This window comes from Xenopus tropicalis, chromosome 9 (genome assembly GCF_000004195.4).
Source record: "Xenopus tropicalis strain Nigerian chromosome 9, UCB_Xtro_10.0, whole genome shotgun sequence".
Classification (NCBI taxonomy): Eukaryota; Metazoa; Chordata; class Amphibia; order Anura; family Pipidae; genus Xenopus; species Xenopus tropicalis.
Genome location: NC_030685.2, coordinates 32724185 through 32747080, shown reverse-complemented (window position 1 = coordinate 32747080; position 22896 = coordinate 32724185). Strand labels below are relative to the sequence as shown.

The following is a 22896-nucleotide window of genomic DNA, read 5'->3' as shown; positions in this document are numbered from 1 at the left end:
TAGTAAAATCCTTACTATATATTTTATTATCTTTCCTGTGACTTGTTGTTGCCTCTGGTTTCATACCTTGCTTACCGTTGCTGGCCCTGCCTGTCTTTGTCCACTAAAGCTGGCCAAACTGACACCGATAATATTGTACGAAACCTTGTAATGGCTGCTACTGAGATCGCAAAATCTTATTAATGAACTCATAGATAACTTGTAATATTCTTATAATTTTAAGCAGGATGCACCTTTTTACTCTGTTAATCATAAAGAGAGACACACAGACAGTGTTATCTGACATGCAGCTTAATTGGGTATAAGTGGTTCTGTTGTAAGGGTCTCTCATTAATCTAAATAAATAGCACTAAAATTCCATCAGGGTGTTAGTCAGCAACAAAATTCACATTTTCTAAGACTGTATGCATTTTCATTTACAGAAGTCTAATGGAAAAAATTATTTCCCTGTGTCCCTGCTTGCCTTCTTTGGTAGTTTGTCTGGATGTTGACAACCAGTTGGGCATTAAGTTGTGATTTGTGAACTAGCCACCTCTTCTGCCAAGTGTGAATTTGTACAGAGCTAACAAGGAATGTTGCTAGTTCAGTTCTAGAAAAAGCTTACCCTCCCTGCCCCCCAAAGTTTGCTCAGGTACAATAACCAATAGCAAGTAATATTGTTTGCTTTTCACCATATTTCCAGTAAATGCAACCTGCTGATTCATTGTTATAGGAAACAAGAGCTGTATAAAACTTTGAACCTTTTATTACATAACCTTCTGGAGTAGATAGAACATTTGTTGCACAGGGTTGCTCAGTTGCCAGTGCCGCTGTGCTCTTGACACAGCATTCTTGAGTATTATGCAAACATATACTGTAAATGACCACACCTAAATAGCAAACATTCTTGATGGCGAGTGAAATGGTGAATGATATTTCTCTATTCCACCTGCAAAATCCTGGACAGCCATTCAAGCTGGAAAAAAGGAGGAAAGGCACAGTTAATATAGCAGATAACAGGTTAGCTCTGTAGAATGCAATGGTGTTTTACAGAGCTTATCTGTTTTAGTTGCTTGCAACTTTTGAAACACAAAGTGCCGTGTATGTTTTGCCACCAGCTATTTACTTTATTGTCAGTGGATATGGCGATTAGTCGCTGTTGGTAAAGGAGATTTATCGCCACCAACTTATCTCCTTGTGTGCCATAGCCCCATTTCAATTTGAATGGCTACTACAGTAGTTTTTCTGAAGCAAAGGTGCAGCTTTTACCAGTGCCATTTGATTTTTATTGACTTTTATTTTTTGGTGTTACTGTTCCTTAAAGGGTGTGTGTGTGCGTGCAAACGTCCGAAAAAGTCGTGCGGCGTACGAAAAAGTTGTGTGGACGCCTGAAAAAATCAGCGAAAATACGCTCGAGCGTTCCTGCTTTTGTAAATGTGCCCCATACTGTTTATATGAGGGGGCCCATGCAAGTGTTAGGATTGAAGATTTAACCCTTGTTATACTGTGAAAGAGCCAAAAGGGGCTTTAGGAATTCCATGTGTTGGACTTTTTCCAGCAGGTGACTTTGTAGTGCTTTGATAAAGCAAAACAGACTTAGGGCCCGATTCACTAAAGTCCGAAATAAGGAGTGCTATTTATAGCATGCGTTAAAAATCTTATCACTTCTTATTTTTCGCTCGATTCACTAAAAGGACACTTGTCATAATTAAGAAGCGATGTTCTTGGCGTTATTTATCTTGTGACGACATATTTTCAAGCAATATATTACGCAGCGCACAACATATTACGCAGCACGTTGCTTGAAAATATGTCGTTGCAAGATAAATAACGCCAAGAACATCGCTTCTTAATTATGACAAGTGTCCTTTTAGTGAATCGAGCGAAAAATAAGAAGTGATAAGATTTTTAACGCATGCTATAAATAGCACTCCTTATTTCGGACTTTAGTGAATCGGGCCCTTAATGTTACTTTTAAATATGAGAAGCTGATCTTGGCAAAATGGTGTGAACGGATTACAGCTTCAAACAAGATATTTCTTGGACTGAACCAAACTGAAAATATTTTCATTTCACTTCCTCTGCAAGTCTGAACACAGGGAAACCTAATCTACTGTACAGACAGCAGCTCTAATGCTGTTCTGGTTATATCTAAATTACAGTCTTAAAGGCATTTAGTCTCATTTTACAATTTCATCCACTTGCTGTGTGAAATACAAACTGTTTTGCTTTATGTTTATCTGAAAAGCTGATGTAAGAAATTCAAGGTTAGCAGCCTGCATGTGACAACCTCAAGAACTGCCCAGGCTTGTGTATAATAACAATGTGCCGCTGTGAGATGCAATCACTTCATTAGGCAGCAACAGTTCACTGTATTATTATTACTGCTTGACAACGGCTCAGCAAGTAAACCATGGCATTTCCTTCTGCTGAACATAAAACACTGTGTTTGGGTTGATGTTGCAGCAGGTTATAATTCTCCCACTATCATTCAATAGAACACAGACAGATTCAGCTTTGTCTGTCAGGCTTTAAATGATGCCAAGAGTTCTGTCTTTACCTATTCTTAATTTCATATATTCATGTGAATATATTTCATATTCACTTAGATTGTAAGCTCTATGGAACACAGACCTCCTTCCTACTGTGTCTCATACCACATGGCGCTTAATCTCTGTGTATTTATACTTATTTATTGAATTTATTATAAGACTTGTCCTCCCTGTGTGTAATTTTGTATATTGTAAGATTGTACAGCGCTGCGTATCCTTGTAGCACCTTATAAATAAAGTTAGATATACATACAGACTTATTTTGTATAAAAAGAATGAAAGTATATTTGTATAGTACTACTTTGAACAACTTATAATACAGCAGGAATACAACAGGGTCACACATTGCAATAAAAAAAACAAATATACCCAGGAACAAGATTAAGTGATACATTTTAAAGGAATACTGTCATGGGAAAACATGTTTTTTGCATTTTTTAAAATGCATCAGTTAATAGAGCTTCTCCAGCAGAATCCTTCATTGAAATCCATTTTTTAAAAGAAGATTTTTTTTTATATTTAATTTTGAAATTTCACATGGGGCTAGCCATAATCTTTATTTCTCAGGGTGCTACAGTCATGTGACCTGTTCTCTGATAAACTTCAGTCACACTTTACTGCTGCGCTGCAAGTTTGAGTGAGATCACCCCCCTCCCTTTCCCTTCCAGCAGCCGATCAGCAGAACAATGGGAAGGCAGCAAGATAGCAGCTCCCAGTAGATATAAGAATAGAACTCAATAGTAAGAAATCCAGGTCCGGCTTGGAACTCATCCAGTTACATGGGAGTAGGAGAAACAATAGATTAGTGTAATTTAGAAATAAAAAGTATTCCATAAATATTATAACAGAATCCCTTTAAATAAATCAGGGGCCCATAGTACATTTGTACATAGTTCATTTGACCCCAGTCTACTTTTGCCATAAAAAATGAATCTGAAAAAAAACCCCAACCTTTAGTAAATGGTTCCCTTAATGTCACTGGCTGACAGCTTGTTCTAGGTTCTTCTGGTTCCATACTATAATTTACTAATAAAATGCACACTTGCCCCAAGTAAGATAAATCGGAATGAAATTTGTCCAAATCCAACCTTGGTTACAGAAAAGAGCCCAGAATTGCCCAGTGTGCGTTCCCCCTCTTAACAAATACATAATCTCATTTTCAGCACTGTCATAATGCCTTCTCCAGAAACCACTGAGTAAGCAATGTAAAACTATTTATTGTCCTAAGCCAAATGTAATCAATGTAACATCTAAATTCCATTCAGAGATAGGAAAGATTATTTTAGTTTATGTTAAATATCATGTAAAGTTGTTCTTTTCAAAATATTTCTGTACAAAATCTAGAAACGCCACATTTTATCAGGGCCCCCTTCAGTAGGGTACCTTAGTCCCTCCTCCCCCACCCCCCCTCCCGGCCTGACCACACCACTATATTTAAGGTAGGAAAGGGGCCAGGGAGGGGGGACTAAGGTACAGCAGACCCCGGATTCCGGGCCCCCCTGCTGCCCAGGCCCCCCCAAATGGGGTCTTCTGTTTATATAGTTACACCACTGGCCCCCTTACCTTAAAACAAATATACAGATACATAAAATCCTGTTCAACCCAAACCCCACTCTGGCAATTATGTTGGGTTTTTCTGTATCTGTAGTAGGAGAGCAAAAAATGATTCTCCCAACTTTTCCTAAAGCTGGCTATATATTGAAATGATCCTCTTGCTTGGCAAGATATCAGCCAGAAATCACCTGACTATAACTGGGAAGGGTGTGAGCTGAAACAAATACTGATAATGGGTAAGTGCAGAGGACCTCTTGTCTTTGTCTGTAGTAATTTTGTGGTCACAGCTTCATTTCCCCCCCTCTAATGGTTTAAAATGGTTTATGCAGGAGCAGTGGCCAGCTCCTTGTGGTAGCTCCAACCTATCCCAGCTACAGTCTGGTGATCCCAGTGACGCCAATAAATGGGTAGACATTTGGGAGTTTTAACCTTGAAAACAAGCTATTTGCAGATAAAACTTATCCCTGTATAAAATATATAATGAAGCAGTAGAATTCTTAAAGGAGAAGGAAAGGCTACACAAGAGTTAATCTCTAAGAGCAGGCTTACCATCTGTGGTCTCAACGCTGCCCTTAAGTCTCCCCATATCCGGATCGTTTAGGTGCACTAAATCCAAAGCGCTGCAAAAACCACTGAGTTGTGTCAGGAACGCTCCCATGATGCATCGCGCTTCTGAAGACTTCACGACTTCTAATCCAGGCAGCACATGCGCAGTCTGCAGAAGTCGTGGACGCGCTCAGGCAGGCGCGCTCTCCCTCTTCACCCTCTGAACCGGCCTCTAGGAGCGCGCACTATAAGCGCATGCGCAGAAAAGGACGCGCGCCTAGGCTGGGGGAAGGAAGGAAGCTTGCGCATGCGCAGTACAGACGCCGAAGGAACGGAAGAGGGCAAACAACTTCAAAGATGGCCGCGCCATTCTTTAGATAGAGCAAAAAGTTTAAAGTAAGATTTTATAAGTTTTTCTTAATATAATTGGCCCCAAAGTGTAGCGTTTTTGTTTATCAATACTAGCACTATGTAATGGTAGTATTTATAAATTTTGCCTTTCCATTTCCTTTAATGAATCAGAGTGCAGCCGATCTCTTGCCTATGTCTGTAAAGGTGGCCACACACGTGGCGATTTTCGAAAGATCGTTCCAATCCGCCACTAACCTTCAGGGCTGAAACGGCAGATATGGAGGTAGAAACAATAGGATTTCTACCTCCTTCTGCCAATTCAGCTAGGATGGCAGATTTTGCTCAGGGCCTTCTATGGCGCCAGATCAAAATCTTTTAACCCACCCGATCTGCGAGTCGACTGATATCAGCAGCCTCCTGCGATATCGGTCGCCTCGCCGACTTGCCATACATGCACCGAATATCATACGAAACCTAGTTTTGTACAATATTCGGTGCATGTATGGCAAGTCGGCGAGGCGACCGATATCGCAGGAAGCTGCTGATATTGGTCGACTCGCCGTGCGTGTATGGCCAGCTTAAGACACACAAACCCAAACACAAACTATTGCACTGAAACAATGTAGAGAGTAAAGTAGAAGATTTGGGTAGACAAAATACAGAAAGGCTTGTGTTATGTGGTTATAAACTGGGTAACCAAGTTTGTGACTAAAAACTGTACATAGCAGTAATTATGGATTTGATTTTTCAGTTTAATTCCAAGAAAGACATTTGACTTAAAAATAACCAGCTTTGCCCTGTATAGTGGCAATGATCACAGTTGGGAAAGTTTTGTGGAAAGGAGGAGGACAGGCCAAGCATGGTCTGATAATAGTTATCCACATGAATGTGGCCAGTGAGGGGGTGTTTTAGCATCACACAAGGATTAAAAAGATATGTGATCAGACCGATAACACCAGTTTAAGCAGCTGTTTCTGCATAAGATACCTAATTACTATTCTAAACCTTTTAATCAATGAAAGCAGCTAAAATGAGGAGTACTACTTAATTTCTTCTGCACCATACAATGAGCTGATGAAGTAGAAAGTCATCAAGTACTGTCTTAAAAATACTTAATTAGAATTATCATAGAGAACACCTTGAAATCATCTATGGTTGAATAGGGATAAACAGGAGTTCAGGACCTCATGAATCTGTACTAATATGTCAAGTTATTCTTGTCCTATCACAGAAAGTCCCTCAAATCAGCCCTGTAAAAACTGTTTAAACCTATCTCGTAATGTGCTTGCTTATATAAAAGTGTCTCCTTTTTTAATGTTACATTTCTTTTAACGCAGTACTTTATAATTTGAAGAGAGCACTGATGGGTTAACCTACTGACAGAATGCTACTTCTGCTGGACTCAGAGAAAATCTTATTCATCACTGCCAGCTGTCATGGATATATGTATGGATATACCTCCAGCAGTTCTGCCTTTACCTTGTTTATGCATGAAGGTAAAGAGCAGAAGGAGCAATGAAGTTACATTCACATGCACAATTTAGGGAGTGTTTTAACATAAGCCACAATGGAGCCATGTTGGCACCACTTTCCCTATTGCAGGTGGTAAGAATAGGGATGTCTTGCATCCGTCAAGATATTTTTTTATCCACCTTGAGATCTATATTTTGTCTCCCTTAGTGATAAGTAATAAACTTGGCTGTAGCAAGCAATACCAGGCAGCAGCTGCTAGGGCAAACAAGCTTTTGAGATGTATTAAAAGGAGCATAGATGCATGGAGGAGGAGGTTATTCTTCCACTTTACAGAGCGCTTGTAAGGCCCCATCTAGAATATGCTGTTCAGTTTTGGTCTCCAGTGCTCAAACGGGATATTATTGAATTAGAGAGGGTCCAGAGAAGGGCAACTAAGCTGGTAAAGGGTATGGAAAGTCTCAGTTATGAAGAAAGACTGGCCAAGTTGGGTCTGTTTACACTGGAGAAGAGGCGCTTAAGGGGTGAAATGATAACTATGTATAAATATATAAGGGGATCATATCATCTCTCTAATGTTTTATTTACCAATAGGTCCTTCCACCTAACATGAAGGCACCCATTCGGATTAGAAGAAAGGAGCTTCTGCCTAAATAATTGGAAAGTACTTTTTCCTGTCAAAGCTGTGAAGTTGTAGAATTCCCTCCCTGAATCAGTCGTACTGGCTGATACATTATATAACTTCAAGAAGGGGTTGGATGGCTTTTTAACAAGTGAGGGAATACAGGGTTATGGGAGATAGCTCTTAGTACAAGTGAGGGAATACAGGGGTATGGGAGATAGCTCTCAGTACAAGTGAGGGAATACAGGGTTATGGGAGATAGCTCTTAGTACAAGTGAGGGAATACAGGGTTATGGGAGATAGCTCTTAGTACAAGTGTGGGAATACAGGGGTATGGGAGATAGGTCTCAGTACAAGTGAGGGAATACAGGGGTATGGGAGATAGCTCTCAGTACAAGTGAGGGAATACAGGGGTATGGGAGATAGCTCTTAGTACAAGTGAGGGAATACAGGGGTATGGGAGATAGCTCTCAGTACAAGTGAGGGAATACAGGGTTATGGGAGATAGCTCTCAGTACAAGTGAGGGAATACAGGGGTATGGGAGATAGCTCTCAGTACAAGTGAGGGAATACAGGGTTATGGGAGATAGCTCTCAGTACAAGTGAGGGAATACAGGGGTATGGGAGATAGCTCTCAGTACAAGTGAGGGAATACAGGGTTATGGGAGATAGCTCTTAGTACAAGTTGATCCAGGGACTGGTCTGATTGCCATCTTGGAGTCATGGAATAATGTTTTCCCTTCTCTGCTGCAAATTAGAGAGGCTTCAGATGGGTTTTTTTCAACTAGCAGTTAGACAGGTTATATTGGCATTAAGGTTGAACTTTTTTTATCCTAATTTGTTACTATTTATGTATATTACTGCCCTGCTGGGGGGAGCAAAAGCATGTCCCTTAGTACTCATTAATCAGACTTGTAGAAGGGATGTGCTCTGCACCATGTGCCAGAGAAAAATCTAGCCAGAAGTGCAAAGGGCACCACCAGTTTTCCCTAAATGCATTCCAATACACAAGTCCAGGGGCCCTAAGTGCCTGCCTTTGCCTGTCCCTGCTGCCTAATCAGAGAAAATGGGCCTTTTGTGCTCCATTGCAGAAAACCTGGCAGATTGCATCCTGCCCTGCACATAGTAAGGGAATGCTCTTATGTTTTATTTATTTCCTGTTATTTATATCACATCAGTCCCTGCCCTGGAGGGGCCCTTGCAATCTAAGGTCCATATCACATTTGCACACAATTTAGTGTAAAGCCAATTATGTTTGTATAATATAATATAATGTATGTTTTTGTAGTGTGGGAGGATACCAAGTACTAAGTACTTGCATAATGAAGCCATCTCTGTTCACTCTAGCACACTTAGGGGCTGATTTACTAAGACACGATTTCGAATCCGAATTGGAAAAATTCCGATTGGAAACGAACATTTTGTGACTTTTTCGTATTTTTTGCGATTTTTGCGTAAAAACGCGAGTTTTTCGGCGTCTTTACGATTTTTGCGTAAAAACGCGAGTTTTCCGTAGCCATTACGAAAGTTGCGCAAAGTCGCGATTTTTTCGTAGCGTTAACACTTGCGCGCAAAGTCGCGCCTTTTTCGTAGCGTTAAAACTTAAAAGGCGCGACGTTTCGCGCAAGTTTTAACGCTACGAAAAAATCGCGACTTTGCGCAACTTTCGTAATGGCTACGAAAAACTCGCGTTTTTACGCAAAAATCGTAAAGACGCCGAAAAAAATCGCAAAATTACCGATCATTACGAAAAAAACGCAACCGGACACATTCGGCCCGTTCGTGGGTTAGTAAATGTGCCCCTTAGGGTTATAACTCAAGTGGGACTATATACATTCTATATGATCAGTTTTTTTCCCTGAAATTTGAGGCAGTGTTTTGCTTACTTGTATGTGCTCTGCAGGCCAAAAGTGTCAAGTTGAACTACTTTCAAAAACAAGTTAATGACCAGAACCCTACTTGGTAACACAAACATTTACATTTTCCATAGGATAAGTAACTTTTTTTCTGTGACAAGCAGTTAGTTTAGTAGAGCGTACACCACAACAGGCAGAGACCTCACACATAGTAGCCGTGTGGCTTCACTTCAGGGCCTATTACACAATTTTCAAGGAATTAAATGAAACCAGTTCTACAGCATTGAAAAAAGCAAAATATACAAAGTTAGGGGATGCATTTGTAAGAAACAATAACCATAACTTTACCACTGCTGTACATTAAACCCAAGTATATAAAAAGGAAAATTAGCTTAATTACCTATCTTTATCATTGTTGTGATGGAGCTGCTGTTCATTTGCAGCAACCTTCTGCAAATGAAAATGGCAAATTATTTTACCAGAGAATCGGGTTCCACAAAATACGGAATTTGTCTGCCTTTCTATGTTTGCCTAGCTCAAAGAGCATTGGGAGCCCTTCTTAAGTCACAGACATGTCAACTGACCTGTATTTTTTAGGGGTCACCCTGATTTATACCTTCTTCTTCCAGTCACCCTCAGCAACAGGCTCATCACAAACTGTCAATAATTTGCACCTGATATTGAAACACATAGAATCTCTATTCAAAATGCAGAAGTAGTGGATCGGCAGAAAGGCAACTAGATGCACCCATTGCACATTGGATTTGGGTTGGCATGTCTTAGTTAGGCCTTAAGTGCAAGGCTCCTTGCACTCTGGACTTGTGCAAAAAGTACAAAGGCATAATCAGGGTTGTATTTACATATAGACACCCAAGGGCCCATACTAGGGACTGTGCATGCACCGATGACAAACTGGGGCAATGTCTACCTCCAGTGCCTTGGATGGCAAGGACCCAAAATACAGCCATAGTAGCAGGGAGTAAGGTGGAAGTGCCTTGTGTATCTTGCTCAGGGGTGCAATTCTGCATAAAAAAAGGCCAATAATCCATAGCAGCCAGTACCATGTTTGATTTTAAACAGGTGACCAGTAAATGCTTCTTGCTGATTTTATTACTGTAGCAAACTTTTTTATAAAAACTCCAATAGACTGACTACTGTTTGCACCTATTATAGTAAATGAGCCCTGTATCTAGATGCTCTAACTTAAAGCAATATGAAAGTGATATTGAGTAGTCATGAGTACCAGCAAATGAAGCATAAAGCAAAATGAGTGATAATTACTTTTTTTTTACATACACAAATTTACAATTTTTGCAGGCAAAAGAGTTTGCTATTCTGTTGAAAATGTTCATGTAGGCAGGAAAAGTCGAGGTATAGTTTTACCTAATCATTTTTGAACATTGGCCAGAAGATGTCACTGTACATCTGTTATTTATAACCTGCACACAGGCACTAAATACCTGCTCTGCATTAAAATTAGTTTAGATTGGAGAAATACTGGCATACTTAGCCAAGAGAAAGAAAAAGAAATATTCCAGAATATAGAAAAATCAAAAAATTCACGTTCACATGTAAACTATACAACTTGGCTACAGATAAAAACAGCTGTTGTGTTACAATTGTGTTTTACTTTAGTGACAAAAAGTTATTGGCTAGATTCTCATTTTCTCATTTGGCTTGGGGTCTGCAGTGTGTCATGAAGTGTTTGGAAATCACAGTGTGTTTCAAAATGATTGGGGGCCCATTGTGTCGTAAAATGCTGGGGCGCTACAGTGTGATGAAGTGCATGGTGGCCAGATTATGCCGTGAAATGCTGGTAACACAAAATGAATTGTGGGGGTATTAGGGTGTCTGGCATATAATGTTGGAGCACCTTGTGCTTTATTACTCCTGACACCTCTCTTAATAAATTTTGCATTAAGCAACATATAAACTGGCCAGGCTGGTAAATTACCAGGCACACGATAGCCCTAGGGATGGCGTGCCACCCAGCCATGTTTCTGCCAGAACCCTGGGGACTGGGCATGCATGAGATCTTGAGAGTTGTTTGAATCTCCTGCGTATCTAGTCTCCATTGATTTGAAAGGAATGAGCACACAGTGTCAAGAAATGGCTGGCCGGCGTGCCTCAGGACGTACTTTGTGAAAATCTGGCCCTGACTCCACTTACTGCTAATTGAATGTTTCTAATGTTTATATCCATTAAAAAAAAAATTCGGATTGAATATGAAAATTTCTGGAGATTGCAAAAATCACAAAAATGCTTACAAAAAAATCATATTAGTCACAATAATATCGTATTGGCGATCTGAAAGTCACGAAATTTTCATACCGAAAGATTGTAAACAGCGGCAGAACCTTTCCGAATTTTTCGCACAAGCATACGAAAAAGTTGCACGGGCATATGAAAAAGTGGCGTAGGCGCAAAAAAAACTGAGAAAAATCTCCCCCTCCGTCTTTGTTTTTTACATTACATACTGCATGTGATCATCTAAACAATGTATAACATCTTATATAATCTAAATGTACATGATTTTAATGATTTTTAAACTTTCATTTTATTACTGAAAATTATCCTGAATATACCTGGCATAAATTCTGATGATAAGGACAGCACAGAGGTGCAATGTTTACCACTGCTGCTTTAGGATAATTTCATACATTAATAGATCATTTTTCAAGGTAGGAATTACACTACTTGACCAAAAGTATGCAAACACCCTTCTAACTACTTGAATTGTTTTTGAAGGCACACCTATTATTGCTGACACAACTGCTACTGTTACCACATCATACAATTACATTTTTGAAAATTCCATGCCTCTTACTTTATGGCAACAGTCTGGGGAAGGGGTAGGCCCTTTCCTGTTTCAGCACAGTAATGCCCCCCATGTAGACAGCAAGGTCCATACAGAAATAGTTTGGTGAGATGAGAGAACTGGCCTCCACAGTGCCCTGACCTCCACCCAAATGATCACCCATGGAAGGAATTGAAACCCCAGCTGTGAGTCAGTTCTGATCCCATATCAGTGTTCAAAACCTCATTAATGTTGAATGGAAGCAAATATTTGCAACAATTTTCAAAGCCTTTCCAGAAGAGGCTGTTATAGCAGCAAAGGGAGCTCTGGCTTCATATCTATATATTTGGCATAGGAATGAGATGTTGGGCAGGCAAGTGACCATATTACTCACCTATTTACCTTCTCCATGTCTTATTAAACTGCACTCAAATACATATCAGGGTGGATATACATGTACTTAAGTTCACTTTGGCATCACTTGAGGACAGGAATAACTCATTTCAATGGGACATGTAACAAGATATTCCCAGTCACATAGCAAAAAGGTATGTGTAATGCTGACAACATTACACTCTGACAAGTGCTCCATGTGATGCTTTATGCCAGAAAGACATCATGGAGTAGTGTATGCTGGAAGGTCTTCATACAGTACAGTACTTTGTGATAGTATTTTGTCGGCATGGCACATTTTGGGTGTGCTTTAGAAGTGTGTGTTCTGCGTGCAATGTAGTTAGTACTATAGGGCTAGGGGACAACTCCCTGCATGTCCCAGCAGGAATAAAGTACCTCTGACCCAGCATAGGAAACTCCTCATTTTTTTTTGCTCCATGGCAAATCACCTGCTCCAGAGCTCACCCACTCATGTCCCTATACTGGCAGCCTTGTCACAGCAAGGTACTAACCCCTTTCCTCCTTGCTGCAGCTGCTCAGCTAACTAATCCTGAGCCTGACTTGCCCTCCTGGAGTGATTATTACAGGACTACCCTAATACTAGCTTTACCTAACAGGAACTGCAACCTGTCTAGGCCCAATCATGTACCTGCCTCCCCGGCAAGGTGAGGTCCCAGAAAGACCACGAGCACATGGGTGCTTTTTCATTTATACAAAAGCACTCAGTTCTGGAACCGCTATAAAACTGCTTTGGAAATGGAAATAACTATCCAGGGTTTTTAAAGTACCATCTAAGGAGTCCAAACTAAAGGGGAGCTGCCTGAGTAAAGTGCAGCTAAATTCTCAGGGTAAATAGGTCCCTCAGGCTTTTACTTTATTCATTGCTTTGCTTCTCCAATCTCATCTAGCCATTATGGTAAGAAGGTGCAGAATGTTTGATTCTGACCATTAAAGGACTTAACAAACTGTTACTAGAAGGTTTTATTGATATCCAACATTACTTGCATTTTACATTTTGTAGTTATCTGGGACTTCAAAGGGTTAATTCACCTTACATGTAATTGTTACTGTGATGTAACAAAAAGGGTTAATGCTTGTGCTGTCAATTTGCTGGTCGGCTCCACTGAATATAATTACTAACCTAAGACAGGGCTGGCTGGGCCAAGGTGTATTGCCTCGCAAGACAATACTACTTAGCCCAGTGGCCCTCTCACTCACCCCCAACACTACCCCACAATCACTAGTATGCACAGAGGCACCGAGGTTCGGTACTCATAGAGGCTTCTCACCACTGTCTCCTTCTCCCTGACAATCACTCCCCTTTTATTGCGCCCTCCAACTGTGCCCAAGGCAAATTCCTCTGTTGCCTACTCCAAGTTCCGACCCTGAGCTGTTACTCCTCTTTACTGAAAAACGCATGGCCCAGCGTAATATTCTACTGAGAACTGTGCCGCCATCTTCTGTCTTGTCCCATTGTAGTTGCCTTGCTCTGAAGGAGGAGGAGTTAGTGTTCTGGATATTATGTTAGACATCTGCTCACTCCAGCCTTTATAGATGAAATCTTTGCCTAACTAACTATATTGATTTTTTATTTTATTTTGCACAGCCTATCTATTTACCCAGTATCATTTTTACACTAAACTGTTCCATGAATACAGTGATCGGCAATCAGTGGCTCGCGGGCAAGATGTTGCTCACCAACCCCTTGAATGTTGCTCTCAGTGCTCCCAAACCAGGTAGTTATTTTTGAATTCCTGACTTTGTGGTAAGTTTTTGTTGAATAAAAACAAGATTTACTACCAAATAAAGCCCCCTGTAAGCATGTGAAGCTGCCTAATAGCCAATCTTAGCCCTTATTTTGCACCTCCATGAACTTTTATGATGCTTGTGTTGCTCTCCAAGTCTTTTTACATTTGACTGTGGCTCACGAGTAAGAAAGATTGGGGACCCCAGCTTTAATACATTATTATTATTATTACTAACATTTATTTATAAAGCTCCAACATATTCCGCAGCGCTGTACAATAAGTGGGTTTTATACATTGGACATACAGAGTAACATATAAAGCAACCAATAACTGATACAAGAGGTGAAGAGAGTATGCATGGAGTTACATGGCCTATACACCTAAACACATTTACATATATTTATACAAGTTCATAAAAATAAAATATGAAAACAATAACTGAATATAAATAAATGTAATTTAAATTAAAATAACAAAATAAAAAGGTTATAATGTCACCTTGCTTAAGGACTATTTACATTTCTTATTTGACTCTATACCGATCATTATAAGTCATTTTTAAACATGAAATCTATGTTAATTTAACATAGTGATCTGATTAAAAATGCTCATTATCAGCCTAAACTTTACCAAAAATAAATAATAATTTTTAATCTAAACTAATCATTTTTAGAATTAAAATAGACAGATGTTTTTTTCCCTTTTTCAAATGATGAGCAAAATATCCCTTTATTGAGATCTATATTTGCCTGTTGATAGATTGACTTTTAAATGGCTGGGGTGGGGGAGAATGGTAATAAAAGTAATGATGTTGTTTTTCCCTCATTTCTGTCTTGCATCTGAGATACAAATACATAAGCCCTCAGGGACTTCAGAGCAGAGGAAAAACTAAATACAAAGCTTATGCACAGTAAGTGGCGACACTGAGTCCTCAGCCGAAAGATAGACATCATTCAAAACAAAAGAAAAGAAAGAAGGAAAGAATAGACACAGGGCAGACTTCTAATTAAAGCCACAAAGCCAGAAAGTGACAAAAAAGAAAGCAGGTACCCAGGGGTCGGGCTATACAGAAGGTTCAGTCTGGGAGAAAATCTCCATAACCTGCAAGGTACATCTGATCTGACATGCAACACACAAGTACAAATAGGCTTTCTGCTGAGAGAAAGTGTCATCATGAAAGAGGGGGAGGACCGAGCAGCCCTGTGCTGATCAGCTAAACAAGTCACGTCTTTTTTTCCTTGTGAATGTTTTGAGGGCAAAGATGGGAGAGAGGAGCACCATGCTCAGCCTAATCTGGGAACTAATGGCAGTTTGAGTGAAGATGGCGTATATACAGGTAGGTGCTACCTGCGCTTGCACAGGATTAAAATGCAGTGTAAATGTGTTCCATCAGCTTTTAGAACTTACACAGCCTGTGTCTCTGTGTGTGTGTGTGTGTGGTCAAGCCACCAGTAGAACGAAGATGGGAGGTGATGCTAGAAAGTGGATAAAAATACAATAAAAGGGGATAACATGTTTTTTTTATTAATGTGTGAAATTGAAATTTAAAGGAAAACCCCACTCCTATAAACAGGGCAGGTGAAACTAAAACTGCAGTCATGATTTATATCTATTTATACATTGTTCTGTATGTGCAACAGTTAATCTCACCCGACAGGTGCAACCAAGTTTTCTGCTGTGGGAAACTAGAAAAAAAAATACAATACATGATTAAAAAAATAAACAATTACATTGTAATTACATTTTATTGTTACTGAACTAGCTTTTTTTCTACTGTTAACCCTTTCAGGTTACAGTAGCTACAGACCTACAAGTAGTTAAGTTATTTGACATTTTAGCTATTCAATAAGCAAAGTTACTTGTTAAATATCATCATAGCTTAATGAATCTAAGATCTATGCAGCCAGCTGTGCTGAGTGTATCTTAAAAACATGACACACTTTGCTAATTACCCTGATGCAGGCTCAAGGCAAACCTTTTCTGCTTTACATCTAACGAAAGCTGCTTTAGTTTTGAGCTGGGTGGAGCGGAACATTTGATTGGAAGTCATGTTTTGATACCAAGTCAGTTTACATTGGAGGCAGAGAGACAGCTGAGGAAGGAGGGGTGAGATGTCCTTGTAAGCAGCAGATTTGCATTTGTCTCCATTATAACTGGATAAAGAATGATATACTTTTTATGGAGGACAACTGTTGGACATGAATATTGATCATGGAGATATTTTGATTTGGGAACCCTAAGCTGCAAGCTGCCTGTATATGAGGGTCCACATAAATATGAATATATGTTTATTTAGTGGCCTAAGGGAAGATGCCACCTTTGGGTACTGGACCACTGGACATGACCAATTGTATATCAGCACACCTTGGTATCTCCTGTACCTCTGGCCCATCATGTTGGCACCATGCAGAGATTGTTAAAGGAATACTGTCATGGGTAAACATGTGTTTTTCAAAACACATCAGTTAATAGAGCTTCTCCAGCAGAATCCTGCATTGAATCTGTTTTTCAAAAACACAGATTTTTTTTATATTTAATTTTGAAATTTCACATGGGGCTAGCCATATTCTTCATTTCCCAGGGTGCCACAGCCATGTGACCTGTTCTCTGATAAACTTCAATCACACTTTACTGCTAAGTTGCAAGTTGGAGTGATATCCCCCTTTTCCCAGCAGCCGATCAGCAGAACAATGGGAAGGTAGCAAGATAGCAGCTCCCAGTAGATATCAGAATAGCACCCAATAGTAAATCCAAGTCCAGCTTGGGACTCCTCCAGTTACATGGGAGTAGGAGAAACAATAGGTTACATGAAAGTGTAGTTTTGGCTCCTTCTGGGAGCTCAGAATCAGGCACAATGCACTAAGATGACTGCCTACACACCAATATTACAGCTACAAAATACATTTGTTGGTTCAAGAATAAAATTTTATATGGTAGAGTGAATTATTTGCTATGTAAACAGTGTAATTTAGTAATAAAAAGTATACCATAAAAAAACATGACAGTATCCCTTTAATTACTTGAATTATGCACTATGGTCAATTTCTGAATACAGTTAGCTTGCCTGTTATTTTTGGAGAAAGTGAGAAAACAGAATAAATGCAAACTCAGTGTAGATAGTGCCTAGCTTGTAAATGAACGTAGAACCCCAATGCTGAAACCTCTGAGCCACTGTGTTGCCTTTATTACATCCTACCTGCAAAGGAGTATTTTATCTAACTTTTAGCTTCATACAGACATCATTATTCCCTGACAATTTGCTGTTCATTTGTTTATGTGTGTGTGTGTTTTTTATGTTCCTTGTTTTTTTTTTGGCAACTCACAAGCTTGGAATTTCCAATGTTGTCTGGTTTTTAGAACTTATTACCCTTGCAACAAGGTATCATTTTGGAAGTCAGGATGGAAAGTCAAGTGGGTGGGCCTAAAAAGCAAGGTAATTAAAAATGAGAATAACTAATTAAACAGAAAAGGGCAGAATAGGAATGCTAATCTTTTAAACCATATTAAATAAATAATAGAGACCAACTGACTCTAGCTTAGAATAAATTGTCTGTAAATTATGATTGTACTGGTAGTTCCTTCATAAATATTGTATTACTAATTGTCATTTATCAGGGACCCAGTTTGCTTAGCTTATAACAGACATTTTCCAATGGATGCCATTGAAAAGTGCACATATTAAATAAGACCTGTAAGCCACAAGTGTTTCTATTTTGTGAATTTGAAGTTGTAGAGTCCTTTGCCTCTGCACTCAGAACAGGAAGTGATGTCATGCAGAGACATGTTGCTTCCTGTCCTGGAAAATAGTTGTTCCCCTATTGTTACACTATTGCTGCTTTGTGTAAGAAATATATTTTCCAATAAATCAGCAGAAGTTTGTTTTTTATGATTTTGAATACAACTGATATTTATGTTGGTGTAAATACTCCAAAAGCTTTAGTATTCCGATTTTTATTTAATTGGTAGCCCCAAATTATATACATTATTGTGCACTGTATTTTAGTCTTGTGTATAAGGTAAGCTGATCTTGCACAAATATTGTTAAACTGTATCTTCCATTACCCTTAATGGCCAGCCCACCCACCTAATATTAAGCTATGACTGCCAGCACCTCCTGACATCTTTTCACTGTTGTGGGAAACAACAGAGTCTCATTCTACAACACTCCCAAAAGACTCTTCTTCCAAAGCTTGTTGATCAGGGCAGGGGTGTAACTACAGAAGAGGCAGTGTCTGTCACTGCAGGGGCCCCTGTGGGACACTGATTGATAAGCAGCTTAATAAAAAAAGGTCTTCTCCTCACAGTTTGGGGGGGGGGGGGCTAAAATGATTCAGCAGTGGCATTCAGTAATTCATTTAGTGAGTGGATGATCATGTGCCAAACAGTGAGATAACCCCCCCCCCCCCATAAGGCTTAAACCTTGAATTGAATTATTTATTCTAAAGCTCAAAAAAGATGAGGTTTAAGGTAGAATAATTATTTGCTCTCCTAGATTGTCCCGGAATCCCGTCCTCATAGTCATTTAGGTTAAGACTTAAAAGTGGAAGCTGAACCCAAACAGTCTGAAAACCATTGCTGTAGATTAACCATCCATGAACACCTAAATTAGTTTTTCAGATAAGGATTTCCAAACCTCCAGTCCTCAACTACTGGCAAAGAATGATGGGGGATGTAGGTATACCAGTAATAATTTAAAGGTATCAAGTTGTCTAATTGCAAATATGGTAAGATACTGTATATTAAAGAAATACAAAAATCTGTGTATAATATAAGATATCTCCGAAATAATGCATACTCCAGGCAAATTGAATGTGTAGCTTTCCAGTTGTGGAATAAAGCTTTTAGCATCCCAGTCAAGGGCAACTGCAGAGTTGTAGCTTGCTACAGCTGGAGAGTAACATAGCTTGACAGTCCTACTCTAAACAGTTCTGTAATAATATGCCGTTCCCACACCTGCATGTTAATTCATGGTATGATCTTGGAACAAACCACAGTTAGTCATCAGCATGCAACTCTCTGCCCATAATCTAATGTAATGTAATATATCATTATGCCTGCAATATCCGAGCATCTCAGAGAGACTCTGCCTTCTCCTGATTGCCTGACACTATGATTGTAAGTATTCCTTCTACAGCTGATAAACATGCATTTGATACTAGTATTCTTATTTTTATTATTCCACTCTAATCTTTGTTTTATGAAATTATATAATTGCAAGTATTTTCTGTTATGTACAGTACATGAACACTGTATGAATGTAAATGTATTTGTCAAATGGATATTTGACATAACAGAAAAACATTCTAATTGCAGGTTTTAATGTAACTCCGTGGCTGGAGAATGACATTATTTTGACTTGCTTGGCTGTTATACACAGACCGCTTCTACTCATGCTGTTGCACTAGACCTCACTAGAAAGCTTTCTTTTATTTAAACTTAAAAGCTAAAATGATGTGGGTGGTAAATAATATGTACAGGCTCCTAAGAATGGTTTAAATCAAAAACAACTGATAATTTTCAGTAGAGATGGATGGCTATAAACTAATACTGTAACTCAACATGAACCCCTGTAGATGTTATTGAGCTACAGAAGGCTGTTGGGGGTGCTAGGGTATCAGATTTAACAGGGCTGAACCTGAAACTATAACTAACACTATCTTTTATTAATCAATGTTGAAGCATGCTATAAATTGTACATCAGCTACATCTGCAGAGCTATTGTAGATCAGGAATGTGCAACCTGTTGCCTTCCACTAGTTGTTAAACTACCACGTTTAGATTATTTGCCAGCAGAAGGCTTTGGAAGGAGATTGATGGTTATATTACAGCAAGAGCCACACTGAGGCATCCTTGATCAGTAAAGGGGGTTCCAATATTGTTTTCCCTTACATTCTAGAGAGATTATAGGGATCATTTACTACGACAAGTAAAATTAAACATATTCTGTTGTTTCTCATCATTCCAGCATCTGTGCATGTATCATGGTCTCTACCAAATTCTAAAGGCAAAATGATTTGTATTACCTAATCTATAGACCACATTTAGATACCCACCATGTAAAGGGGTAGCCTATAGACAGTAAAACAAAATATTAAGTAATTTTGTATTAACTAATAAAAAATATTAGCATTAAGATTCATTGTTGCATCGTTTTAGTTGAGGCCCCCACCTGTTAGTATTGTAATTGATTGCACAGTACTAGTCAATGATATTAGGTGAGGTTAATGGTATTAACATACGCTCTATATAACATGCAGGTGGGGAGCTTACCTCATTTAATCTGACCACCTGTGCATTAAAGGGGCAGTTCACTTTTAAGTTAACTTTTAGTATGTTAAAGAGTGGCCAATTCTAAGCTACATTTCAATTGGTCCTCATTATTTATTTTTTATTGTTTTTGAATTTTGCCTCTTTTGCCTCTTTCCAGAATGGGGGTTACTGACTGTAGCCTCACAAAGCAACTCGATTGCTTTGTGAGGCTACAATGTTATTGTTACTGTTACTTTGTATTTCTTATTTTTGTATTTATGTTCTCTCCTACATATTCCAGTCTCTCATTAAAATCACTCCCTGGTTAGTAAGGTGATTTGGACCCTAGCAACCAGATAGCTGCTGAGAGAGCTGCTAAACAAAAAGTGTAATCATTAAAAAACTACAAATAATAAAAAAATAAAGACCAGTTGCAAATTGTCTCAGAATACTACTCTCTACATCATACTAAAAGTTGACTCCAAGGTGAACAACCCCTTTAACATTTTGGGGGGTGACCCTTACTTTGTCAGTGGAAACTCAGGCTACCTGGAACAAATGTCTTTATTAAAGGAACAGTAACACCAAAATGAAAGAGTTTTAAAGTAAATGAAATATAATGTACTGTTGCCCTGCACTGGTAAAAGTTGTGTGTTTGCTACAGTAACAGTACTATAGCTTATATAAATAAGCTGCTGTGTAGCCACGGGGGCAGCCATTCAAGCTGGAAAAAAGGAGAAAAGGCACAGGTTACATAGCAGATAACTAAGTGCCTGTGCCTTTTCTCCTTTGAATGGCTGCCCCCATGGCTACACAGCTGCATTCTTTATATAAACCATAGTAGTGTTTCTGAGGCAAACACACCAGTTGTACCAGTGCAGAGCAGCAGTACATCATATTGGAATTTCTTTTATACACTTGAATTTTTTGGTGTTACTGTTCCTTTACAGACACTGCAACTGCAAATTCTAATTAGTGACTTAATGGGACTGAGCTTACTGGATATTTGATAACCTTACTGGGATTTATCTCACTATATGCTGATCTAACATACTAGTTTTTAAGGTCACTTAGTATATTGTGACCTTACTGGGATATAGTTCACCGAGTACCTTATATTAATAGCTGCCCATTGGTGGCTATTGGCTTTCCTGCAACTAGGGTCACTTAGAATTTGTTGGTCTTACTGGAATATGGCTCATGTAATGTTTTTCTACTTTTGGCACTGTGCTCAGCAAGTTCTCACTTACTTACTTAGGACTAAATATGCAAAAATCTGTGGTTTGGGATCCACCTTAATTTTGTCAGGGTAAAAAAAATGCTATGATTCTTATATTGAATTTTGTAAAATAACTTGTCATGGTTATGATCTTCACAGTTTTGCACAGGTATTTTGTAAACTTAGTCCAACAAAAAAACTGTATGATTCTCATTCAATATGTATTTTTAGTAACCGCATTTCTGCATAAATTCTGAAGGATTGCAGTTCAACATAAATACTAAATCACCACAGAGCAAGTAGAGTAAAAAAATAATACTGAGTGAGCATTAATACTGAGTCATCTCAGACATAAATGAGTATAATGAGTACAATGCAGCATAAATGCTGAGCGTATGCCATCTGACAGTAATTTTTTAGCCAAACACTGTGCTGTGGGTACCAATATTTTGCTTGTTCTCTACAGAGACAGAGAACATTAAATACAGTTTTAAATGGGTTTTAAATACAGTAGTTTAATGGGTGGGTAGGGGCATAAAAAGATGGCCATTGGATATGTAAAAAGAAGCTCTGAATGTTAAATAATCTGATTGAATAAAATAACCCTGCATGATAGGAGGGAACTGGAAAACCACTGGTCACAAATAGACTTATTATGTTTCACTGTACCCATTAGTGATGACCTGCATTTCCCCTTAATAATATGCAATTTAGCAAGAGCACATTGGTGAATTAGCGGTTTGACCTGAAGGGAGGAATCACAGACCACAATGAGTATGCTGCCTTTTCTATTACAGTCTTACTAACCACGGCTTTATCCTATTAGATATGTATATGGTTATGCATGAAAAATCAGGCGACCAGCAGTTATACTTTATTTACTATCTAATAGCTCAATGTAAGCAGCACCCCTTCCACTCAACCTATATTTTTAATTGTAGTATAGGTGTAGGATCTATTATTTGGAATGCTCCTACTGTATTATTACAAAGAAAAGGGAGATCATATTTAAAAATTGAATTATTTTCTTACAATAGACTCTGTGGTAGATGGCCTTCCCATAGTTTCAAGGTTTCTGAATAACAGGTTTCTCTATACCTGCACTTGGATTTGTAGTAGTAGTTTTATACTCTTGTTTTTTATCAACACCCTCCTGACAGTCAAGAAAATATATCTTACACGTTCCTGCTTAACTGCTTTAAATACAATTATGCTCTGCAGGGTGTTGAGAGCTCAGCAACAGCGCTGAGCTCTAACACCCTTCTGATTTATTCAGATAGTAGGAGTGGATTAATGTTTCTCCGTATTAACTATGAAATGCCCAATATTTTCTTAACTAAGTGGTAACTATTGCTAATGCAAAATAAAATAAATATCAGGCAATGAGTAATTCACCCAATACAGTAGAGTAAGTGGACGTTAAGGTACTTACACTAATGCACTTTATTTTTAACTAGAAAATAATGTTTTTCTTGCATAGAAATATCAGTGGATGAGCTTTATGTCATCAAATACTAAGTCACATTGCAAGGTTAATTAATATTGATGTTGGTTTTTCAC

At 38.8% G+C, this 22896-nt stretch overlaps 1 protein-coding gene across 2 annotated transcripts in view; it reads left to right on the top strand.

Annotated features, from left to right (window-relative positions):
- Positions 1 to 15131: 15131 nt before the first annotated feature.
- The window catches only part of syt17 (synaptotagmin 17), a 54080-nt gene continuing 46315 nt past the window's right edge, over positions 15132 to 22896 (top strand). The window contains 1 exon segment of one of the 2 annotated variants that reach the window (NM_001103008.1): positions 15132 to 15204. In NM_001103008.1, coding sequence (NP_001096478.1) covers positions 15190 to 15204 — 15 coding nt within the window. In that variant the 5' untranslated portion in view covers positions 15132 to 15189. 2 annotated transcript variants of the gene reach the window in all.